At 40.0% G+C, this 11,251-nt stretch overlaps 1 protein-coding gene across 2 annotated transcripts; it reads right to left on the bottom strand.

Annotated features, from left to right (window-relative positions):
• Positions 1-8,004: 8,004 nt before the first annotated feature.
• LOC138052905 (uncharacterized) lies at positions 8,005-10,825 on the bottom strand. 2 transcript variants are annotated; one of them, XM_068899501.1, is made up of 3 exons: positions 10,705-10,825; positions 10,023-10,115; positions 8,005-9,174 (listed from the first exon to the last, which is right to left on the bottom strand). In XM_068899501.1, exons 1-3 carry the CDS (start codon positions 10,717-10,719, stop codon positions 8,464-8,466), a joined length of 819 nt encoding a protein of 272 aa, XP_068755602.1. In that variant the 5' UTR covers positions 10,720-10,825; the 3' UTR covers positions 8,005-8,463. The 2 variants fall into 2 exon arrangements, with proteins under 2 accessions (XP_068755602.1, XP_068755603.1); XM_068899502.1 differs by lacking the exon at positions 10,023-10,115.
• Between the last annotated feature and the right edge of the window lie 426 nt (positions 10,826-11,251).

Raw genomic sequence — 11,251 nt, 5'->3', positions numbered from 1 at the left:
CATTAAAGTGGCTATCACCTCACACTTTTAATTTCCACTTTATATTTTCTCCGAAATCGTCCCAAATGCATCGTGTTGTTTTCAGAACCTTTTTGATTGAAATTTGGCTTTGAAAGACGGGAAAAGGGGTCCTACTTTGATAAGTATGATCATACTTTGATAACTATGAAATGATGACTCGGGTTATCGATTGTAATTCATTATTATTTAAAGATATCGATTGGTGATCAAGTTCGTTTCTTGACAGCATGAACTCTTACAAAGAGGCATACACGCTTTCATGGCTTACCTATTTTTGCGAAAGGAAAAGAAACAAAATTTAATAAACTTAAATGAAAAAGTCGTAGACTTCATGTGCTTGCTGTTTTTACAAAAATATTGCTCATATGTAACGAATTGCAGACAGTACAATATTGCGTATAAGCAATAAACTGCAGACATTACTGTCTCGGCCTTTTGGTCCTCAGTGCAATGCTGATAATTTCCCTCGCCTAAAGGATTATTTAAATAGGAAACGAGCGTGAGATTATTCCCCAATTTCACTCGTCACCATTTGATTACCCATACCGATTATCGAGTATTGAAAAATTAATTAATCCTCTCCCAAGTCGGCGCTCTTGACATTAGAGAGCTTTAGATTCGAGGACGAGAACGACTACGAGTACAAGATTTTCTCATAGAACAACAGTGAGCTCCCTATGGGACGTTTTCAACCAACCTCTAGAGACACCAATAACAATAGAAAAATGTACGACTTCTGGTGGACGAACAAAAGAAGGTAATGAGAGATCTTTTGTTTTCGACCACCAACATGGCGGCGATGACGTCACATAAAAACCTCCTAGAGGACAGTAGAGTGTTTCCACATGACGAAACGGCGGCCATGTTGGAGGAGTGAGATATTCTTTTGGAAACTGAACTCCATTTTTATGGAAATTCTTCCTTTTGCCGATAAAAACTTGCGACAAAACGTTACTTAATAACATTGTAAGATTTAAAAAATTGAAAAACGATAAAAGCTATAGAAAGCTAAAATCGACGACGTTTCGACGTTAACATAACGTCATTATCAAGTCAAGAATGTATAAAATAAGTTCTATAAATACTAAAAACGAACAATAAGAAAATAATTTACGGGTTAAACCAAACGTTTCGCATGTATGGAGTCCGTTTGCGCGTTCAGATTAGGTTTGAATTTCTTAATATAAAGCATTTCAAACACTAAACAATCAAATTTGCCTTTACACTTTCTCAGAATCTTAAAACGACTCTCATTCAAACGATCCCTCCTACCGTGCGCTTCATGAAAATGCTTGCCAATTGCCGAATTTTTGTTGAGCGACACGTTGAAAGAGGTATCGGGCTGTATAGCCGACATCATCGCACAGATCACATACAAAATGATATACAACGCATCGCTGATTAACAATTGACGCTTGGCTTCTTTAGGTTTTACATTCTTGACTTGATAATGACGTTATGTTAACGTCGAAACGTCGTCGATTTTAGCTTCCTATAGCTTTTTATCGTTTTTAACTTTTTAAAATCTTACAATGTTATTAAGCAACGTTTTGTCGCAAGTTTTTATCGTCAAATGTTATTCTAAGCTAAGTCACTTCTACGTATTCTTCCTTTTGTTTTAGTTTGCAAATATTGCTGCTGGTCACATGAGCGAAAACACTATTGTGATTCGTTGTTGTATTTCTTTCTGTATCGAGATTTGTACAGAATATTTAAAGTGTTAGAAAAATATTGCTAACAACATTTTATCACAAAAGTAGCAAGCATATCAGTCTCCAAGGACAAATTACATTACTTTTAAGGACGTTCGCGCCAAAATCTTCCTGCGGTGAGATTTTCTTCATTTCGCGCCTAGAGTTAGGTGATAAAGTACTTACTCCAAAAATGAAGAAAAAAAAAAAAGGGGTCACAGACCTTGTTTCGGAGAAATGGCAGTGGAAAAATGCCTTAATTTCGAGAAATCCAGGGGCACCCAACGACCAATTTGTTGTAAAATGTATTATTATACCCCAGTTAATGAAAATAAATGTTATTAAGGCATTTTCAGGTGTTTTTCAGTGTTGCTGGGAAAACATTATCTGTTCCTTTTTCCCAGCAAGACACACAGGAAATTTCCCAGCCAGCTAGATAAAATTGGTTGGTTTCCCAGCCAGCTGATCAAATTTATTTCCCAGCCAGGAATTCCGCGCGCTTTCAAATCCCTCAATCCAAAACGACCGAACAAAAGCGACAAAACCGGAACAAAACAGGTTTTTTTCCGCAAGCGCAATCACTCTGACCAGCCTTCGTATGCTTGTGACTACTCTCTGGGAGAGGGAAGGGGTTCTTTTTTTTTTTTTTTTTTTAGTCGTCCTCAGTCTTCAGAGTTTCTACAGCCAGCTCGGGTTGAAATGCTTGAAAAAGTCAGTAATTCCCAAGCAAAACCCCTATCAATAACAAAATTTCCCAGCCAGCTCATCAAAACACCTGTATTTTTGCCAGCCAGCAAGATTCCTCTGGGGAACAGATAATGTGAGGAACAGATTCGTTGGGTGCCCCTGGAAATCGGTCATAATAACGAGATGTAGCCTAATCTGCTCATCCATCGAAAATCATAAAAATAAACTGTTGGAGTGAACGTTTCCGTGCATAGGTTTTTAGGAGTGAGATTTTTAGGTAATTGTATGGACGTGGTAAACAGTAGAGGTCATCCTCGACGAGCGTTTTCGTAATCTCTATCCGTTGCAACCACTACCGGAATTCGATGGCACGAGGAAAGAAAATGTTAAAAAAAGATGACTTCTTACGGTGAGAATTTTTTCATTTCATCATATTTTGTAGATAGTAAGTAAAGTAAGTGATTCATGATTAAAAAAATGGGGGTCACCGATGATCTGAACGAGTAAAATCGATGTGATTTTGCAAAGCTCTTGGAAATTTCGTTTGTCACGCTTTTGCTTGACCTGTCGGGCAAGGAGGACTGGAACCCAAGAGAGGATCGATCGTTGAAGAGACGAAAGGTTTTTACCGAAAAAAAGAAAACCTTTCTCGAGCATAGCAACGAAGTTTTGAGCAGGGGTCATCTTCATTTGGTTGGTGTTTTGTATAATATCTCTCCATTGCCGTCATGCTCATCCTTTGGAGTTTGTTTTTTGTGAAATTTAATCGCTGATTGTTTCCACGCAGGTCCGCACGAGGACGAAAATACTGCTCAATTTTCACGAAAGTAAAGGAAAGGAACTTTTAAAACATGCATTCAGTTTGAACTTAAGTTCGTAGGGTAATAAAAACATTACAAAGAAACAGCTCCATTAAATTTACGCAACGGTTCGTCCACGAGTTTTCCAAACTTTCAGCCACTTCTCTTTGAAGTTTCATGATGATTTGGAAATAAATGTGCCATTCTTTTGCCGGCCTGGAATTGTTTTGCTCGGCGTTTTTGTCGCCATATTATTTTAACTGATGCTTGAAAAATATGTATGGAAGTCAAATAGACTAGTGCACGACTGATAAAATCTCGCGAATATCAGTCGTGCAGTAGTCTACTTGACTTTCGTTAATATTTAAAATCAATTTAGACTGATCGCGATCTTCTCTGATCCAACGCTGTCCAAGATTTACCGTCCACGGTTTTTGCAATGGTTTTAAAACCTCAACTTCACTAATGCTCGAAGTAATGCGCGACATTTTACAGTCGCGTTACCTGCGCAGTAACGTTGGGCACAAACAATTAGCGCGAACGCCCTTAAGTTTATGAGAACGTTAACTTTGGAGCTGAACGTTCCTTGGGTTTTTTTGCGATTTAATTGAACCCTGAAAACATTCTTAGCATGTTCGTAACGTTCTGTGGTATACTAAGTTCGACTACAAACTGAATTTTGTTCAGTGTATCATACAATAAGAAAACTAAGTTCACAAAGAGCAAGAAGGGACCCATGCAAGCTACAAATATAGCAACGAATTTTGCCAAAGCTTGTCAATCTTGAGAAATTTGTCAGCTTTTGTAATTTGTGTGGTTCTTGTCAGCAGGCATTTTGTTCTCGCATGCGAAATCCTTACGACTTTTTCAATCTTTCTTTTAGCTTGCACACATGCTCACCGTCTCGAATGGTGCACGATCAACAGAATGGAGAATGGGCCGGGGCGAGCGAGGAAAAGGATCCCAGGCTGTTCATCGCGCGCCATTCGAGACGGAAAGCTTGTGTGCAGGCCATATTTCTTTGCTAGCCAGCAAATTTGCGCTTACGCTTTGAATCCTGGACATTAGTAAGCATCCTCGTATTTTTTTTTAATGTTCTGCTTTGTGTGCAGTGTACTCTGTTGAATTATAATATGAAATTATCTGTACGGCTTTTCTCATCTCACCCGCTATGGCTCTGTCATCTCCAAAGTCATTGAGCGTTGCTGGACAGTCCAATAAAACCTTGCTATTGTTATTATAATTATTGTTCCCATTATTATTGTTATTATCGTTGTAAAAACAAATTAAGCGAAATTCAAGGACAGCGTACGGAATGGTATTGAACACAAGTTCTATAGTTAAATAATTATACCAAAATGAAACATTGATAGAGTACGATGACTAATGATTAACTTGAAGGGCTTCTGTGTGAATGAGAGCACTATTGTGTAGAACAGCCAGCAGTCAGCCTACTTAAGCGAGTGATAGAGCCCTACTAAAACTCGAACAAAAATTAAACATTATCATTTTTAACTCCAAGTATTTTTTCAACAGGAATATTCGAATGCGTTTTTCAAATTTTTTGAAGTGAACGCCCAGTAAGTAGGTAGAGAATTCCATAATCTAAAAAATTTCAGTGACGTAAAAGTTACCAATAACAGAGCCGGAACAAGTATTGTGTTTATGAACGCTGTTTGAGCGATATAAAATTTTCTAAATATTCTTCTTAGAAATATCGTGCATAAGGTTGGAAGCTGTGTCAGAGCAGCGTATATCGATTGGAAAAATATAAGAGGAGACAATGATGGAGTAGCATGAAATCTCTTATCAACTGAATTACACTTACAGGCTTGGATCCAAGCCAGTATTCGATACCGCGTATGAGCGACCGATGATAAATTTGAAGAACAAGGCTGTTTGGTGGTCCAAGCTCGAGTTCGAATAAAATAAAGGCAATGTCACTTACCTTGGCAAAAAACAGCGAATGAGGAAAACTGTATTTCAGTTCAACTGTGTCTTTCTCGATTTTATGCTTGGACTCGAGTTTCTTTTCCTGAGAATCAAGTTGACTGTTGACAGGTAATCCTTAAATAGCCCCAAAACTTGCTGAACCAACGCAGGGTCTTCGGTAGTCGCAAACTCGCTGGGCCCTCTTCTTGTGTCGCCTATTCTTTTGAATTCCTGTCCTTTCTCGGTATCGGACATCACTGACGGTGTCGAAAGCGCAGCACGTAGGTCGTAGACTACTTTACGATAAAGAGAACGAACGCTCTCCAAAACTTCGTTAAATAGGCAATTACCTATAGCCAAGTCCCAAGGGAACAGCCTTAATCATGTAAATTAAGTGGGCTTTGCGTAGATAACAACACATACTCATCACCTTTAATACCAAGAGAAAATAGGCGGTTTTCAACCGACCTCTTGAGCCAATAGACAATGCATGGAGATGGTTATGAAACTCGACAACTCCCTTTGTTTCATGTTTTTGTCCGTATTTTTGGCCTTGGCCCTGCACAAAACACACCTTTTTATGAGAAAATAACCATTCAAATCCATGTTTTTATTAAATTATGCGCAACTAATTTGCAAACCCGTGCGAAGCGAAAACAAAAGATTGTTGAGACTGAGGTGACAATGAGGTGACAATTGCTGGTGGACGAACAAAAAATGCTACTGAGAGATCTTTTGCTTTCGTCCACCAACATGGCGGCGATGAGGTAACGTGAAAATCATCTGTATTCTCGTTTGCAATTGAGTGTTATTCAAGTAGTTATTTATCAAGTTGAACATAACTATGATTGAGGCAATGCCGTTTGAGACTTCCAAGACAAAGATTAATCAGTTCTCGGTCATTATTAATGGGTCCGCCATAAAGGGCGTTGCTATGTTTATAATTAAGTATTTGGGTGATATCTTTGACAAATACCTTAGCTGGAACGAACATGTTAAAGCTATTGTTTCTACGGCTGGTCGGTAGAGTACAACCTCTAATTTCATCGGATCCCTTTAGGACGCAGCTTTATTGTTTTTAGGGTTGGGGTCCATCGTTAATTGGTTGTTTGTTTTGGTCCATTGTTTTCTGAACCAATCCCAAGAGGCGTTGTAATGTAGCTGCGTTCTGACCCGGTCGGTATGCTATTGTAGGTCGTGTGCGCCGTTTATCATTTCATATAGTGCTAATGCCATTAATGTTTCAGACCGATATTACAAACAGCGTTGTACCCGCTCAACCCGGCAGAGCAATCTTTTGCATCTCTCTGCAAAAAGAACGGAAACAGCCGGGAGATCTTTTATTATCATGGAAGTACGGATTTTAATAATCATTGTAAATGTACATAACTTAACTAAATTGAAATATACGCTACAACAAGTTGCAAAATTGTTGAGACACTTTCATTCAAAAACACCTTTTCTAGCTTTCAATGCCCGCCGTATCTAGAATTTAAACCTTTCCAACTTCCTCTCCCCTCTCCCCCTTTCAATGTTGACTGCTTAAGTTCCCAACATTTTTTTGTCTTGCTAGCAACACTGATAAGGGGGGAGGGGGGCTGCAGTGTGAGAGATAATAGGGAAATTAATAACGCCCCAAGAAGGTGAAGTGTCTCCACTATTTTTGCAACTTGTTGTAGCTTTAGTGCAGGGCAGTGCATGGATCATAGCGTTTGAGTAACAAAAAAAGTGTTCGCGACTGATTTTCCTCACTTTGTGTGACTGCAGGGACCGGCTAAAAAGTCAATTGAATTTGACCTGACAGTGGCACGACTGTTGCGCGGCAGTTGCTTCAAACATCAAATTTCAACTCAGTCGTGCCAATTGAAACTGGCATCTTTTCACTGGGTCACAGGATTTTGAAAAGCTTTAGTGTGCATGAGACTATCGTCTGCAAAACAACGTCACTTCTACATGTATAAAAACTATCAATCGTCTTTAGGAATGACGTAGCGAAAACAATGCCGGCTGCAATTAGCGGCGCGCTTGTAGCCAGTGAGAACTGAGCTACGTACTGACACCAAAGCATACCAATGGAGTTTTATAAAGTGTAGCAGTTGTGTGAGATTAGCGCATTTTTAGCCCTTGCACGTGGATTCTAGCACCTTGGTTCAAGTTTGTTTCAAGCTCTCAGCCAATCCCGTCAATTTGTGGCCGTTTATAGTTTTTTGATCATTGCCTAACATTCACTCGTGACCTCAACGGTTCCCGAAATCAGTAAGGATCAATGTTCAACCTAGAAGCCTGCGCTTCATCACAGTATATAACTGAACTTGTAATAACTTGCAGTAAGTAACCAACAAACTCTATCGATCATTGGATCACGCAATGCAATACCAAAGTTTTACCTGACTAACGACCATGAGATATCGTTCATTTTCCCTTGCCCGAGAGTTACCTGCTATGGAACCATTTCCGCTCAGCTAGCAATATTGGTTGTTTTTTTTTTAAGCAATTATGATACCTCTCGTGCTTTATGAATTTCAGACCATTATTACCCATCATGTTGCGCATGCTATGCAACTCGTTGGTTATCTACCTCCACATCAACCTCGTTCCCAGGGTCTTTCATCTCTGCCTCCATTGTCGTTGAGACAATGGGTCATTTCCGAGTTGCTGTTTGTCTCTGTTTTGAAGTGAGTCTTGGTGATCAACTATTGTAAGGGAAATGAGTTTGATTTGCATAAGAATACGCAACTCATTTCCATTTGAATGGTTGTGCACCAGGACTCGCTTTCAAAGTGAGGCATGCAGCAACTCGGAAACTGGGCTATTGAGGCAGAGATGAGAGACCCTGGGAACGAGGTTGCCTCCACATATCAAACTCGCTCTCGTAAAATGAGTGTTCTTTATTCAGAGATGATCATAAGTTAAACAATGCTCCTGATATGATGTGTGACTGACTTGAATAGTGGTATATTTACGTTCCTTTCGAGTCTTCAGGGATTTTTAAATTAACGTACATCATATGTAAATAAGACTAAAATACAAAGCAAGCCGGTAAACTGAGATCTAGTAGGCAAGTTTTTATGGAGACTATTTTGTCGCGCCATCCAGCCCCCACCAAAGATGATATATCATCTAAAATGATAAAACGCGTTGTGGGCTAGTACCTATAGAACGCCCAAGAGTGATCCCATTAAGGCGAATACTACTTGTATATAGAAGCCCAATCTCTGGAAGCAAGGGGCACAAAAGACTTGTAAATGAAGCCGACTCTTTTCATCATGTAGGTTTTACATTATGGTGCTTCGCACTGAATGAGTGGGTGAGCCAGTCCGACCATACAGTACCTATCTCCCTCGTCTTCCCCCAAATGACCTAAAAGAACCCCTTCCACCTGATCGCACTTTTGGACTCGCTGAGGATCTTATGAAATGGCCTCCGCTAGGAGATCGCAACTTGGCGCCACCGGAGGGTCTCATTTTAGGACCACCTGAAGATCTCACGGAAGATGTCGCCCCAGAAGACCGGGCTTTGGGGCTAACTGATGATCGAACTTTATAACCTCCTGTTGATCCCATTTTTGCACTCTTCGAGTATCTCACAGCAGGAGCTCCACCGGACGTCCGAATTTTACGGTCATTCTTCTGGGGATTGCCATTTCGACCTCCTGCACAGGACGTACAACCGTCTCCGGCCCGCTTGTTCAGCACAGGACGATATTTATTTTTCTTTGTCATACAGTCAATATAAGCACCTTCTTTTGACTTTTGTTTCTGTTCAGAGACATACTTGATCCTCAGCTCAGACTGCTTGTCCTGTGTAAATTTGCCAGCCACTATCTTGTCAATAGCTTGTTTTGGCGTTGGGGCCCTGTGCTCCTGCAGTCGTCTCTTGACATCATTTGATCGGCCAATGTACAAGTACTCGGTTTCCTTGCTTCCAATTTTTTGGCCGATTGCATAGATTCCCGCAATCTTGGGCACTGCGGTAACATTATATTTTTTCCAAGGCATATTGGACAGCTTATCGCAAACTTCACCTCTCACCTCACTGACGACCTGAGAAAGAGAAGATATATATTGATCACCACCGATCAAGTTGTGGCATACCTAGCTGAATGCACAACTTTACATTCTTGCATTTTACAAGTTCGCGAGACTCGAATAGTGAGTTCGTGACAGATTTCTGGGAAACCTAGGCAGATTCGAGTTCCTGTTATGAAGATTTTGTGAATCCGCTTGACATATATCCCGCGTGTCAAATGACAAAATAGCTTGATTGCAGTCTAATCCATAACTTTACAACCAAAATTACGATCATGAAAATGACCAAATGGAAAAGAATTTCAACAAGATATTACAACAACTAATGAGGGCTACTCAGAAAAAGAGGAACTTGCTTTTGATCCTGGTTTTTTTCTTGGATAAGGAAAACGAAAAAAAATTACCCAGATTTCCTAATTATGATTGAGTAACTGAACTGCCTAACGTCACCGACAGACGAGTCATTAGCGATTATCATGAAGGTGTTCGGTATCGTTCCGAGCACAGACCCTCATGATCTGCCTCATGCATTTCACTAGCATTTCTGAGAGGCTAACGTTTTCATGGACAAACGATGATGCTCGCTCCCTAGTTTTCATTCTGAATTGGCATCATAAGTAAGCACCTGACAGGCTGACATGACTGAATAAGTCTAAAAATGTGTGAGTGTTTGTGTTTGTCCTTTCATTAAGCATAACGTTTGTATGGACCTTGCGCTTTTGACGTCTTCAGGCTTGTGAAAACAAACCCGCTTCATTTCGATTTACGACAAAGCTAAGTAACGCGTGTGACATGCGGTAGGACAGTATTCGACACATATGACTTAGTAACTAACAACGTTTAAAAGTTGCTGAAATACTTACTATGAGACCAAGCCAAAGAGATATTGCATATATGAAGCTCAGCATTGCGGGATAATAATCTCGAATCCTATCGTGGGTGAACGAATCGGACTGCTGCAAATGGAAAGTGCATCAAACAAGGCAACAAGCTACTTTCTTTGTCGAACTCATGTTTCGACAGAAGACTTTGCCCACCGAAAAATGTTGAATTAATTACTTTCCATATTTATACACCTTCATATTAATCGTCGCACATGTATTGAAACATAGTTAATAGACGGGAACGGTTATGAAACCCGACAGCTTTCTTTGTTGTAGGTTTTTGCTCTTTTTTTGGCTTTACCGTGCACAAAATACAATAGTTGTTTTCTCCGTACTGAGGAACTAACTAATAGAAACGTGTTGGCTACGTAATTCATGCATAGTTTATGAGCGCAAAACAAAAGATTGTGCACGGTCGTGGACTTTCCAACCTAAAGCTTGGCATCTTTGCTTTTCTCCTTTGATGTTTGTCGGGCTTCCAAACCAGTCCCCTCTATTAACTATGATTAAAATATTCATAAATACACCGGGTAGGTCAAAGCAATCGACCTTTATAAATCGCATCGCGCGACGTCGGGATCGTACTGAATTATTGTTTATATCGTAAATGCAATTTAATATATTTATATATTCAAAGATAATATAAAATGGTTCTTAATACCTTCAAATACGGCATAAGGCTTGTGCAGGCCTTTGGTTTTCAACCAAACTGCCGCGAATTTGCAACGTTTCCTTTGAATTCATCAAATTCATCCGCCATTGTTTATCCGTGGAAACGTATAACATGAAATCGAGTCTAACGATCAAATTCCCCATCCCCCATGAGGGCTGATCTAATGCCCCGCCTCCGGGAGGACTAAGATGATTAAATTCTCTCCCCCTGCGAAGGAAAAGGAGTCAAATGCCTGGGGTATGCCCGGAAAGGGGGGGGGGGGGAGGGGGTGTTAAAGCTTCGATTTGACTGGTACATAACCTGTGGTACCGAAGTTTGAGGACTGTTCAATCTACTGGACATCGTCACAGGCGTAAGTGATCGATGATGTGAGATCTGTTGAATTAAGCGCTGTAGTCCGTATTTTTTGAGGTTCATAGAAGGTGAAATTATGTAATATTCTCCTTTGTAGATCGAATAAAAAGAAATTAAGAGAATTATACCATTTGCGTGATCCAGTGGATTATTATTGATTTTCCCCCGGATTACTGCATTC

This window comes from Montipora capricornis, chromosome 6 (genome assembly GCF_036669925.1).
Source record: "Montipora capricornis isolate CH-2021 chromosome 6, ASM3666992v2, whole genome shotgun sequence".
NCBI lineage: Eukaryota > Metazoa > Cnidaria > Anthozoa > Scleractinia > Acroporidae > Montipora > Montipora capricornis.
This window is presented reverse-complemented; position numbering and strand designations above follow the sequence as displayed.

What these genes read in the sequence shown, in the direction of transcription:
- LOC138052905 (XM_068899501.1), bottom strand. An exon ending in CTCTTTGGCTTGGTCTCATA is followed by an intron (nt 9,175 to 10,022) that starts GTAAGTATTTCA and finishes TCTCTTTCTCAG; the next exon opens with GTCGTCAGTGAGGTGAGAGG.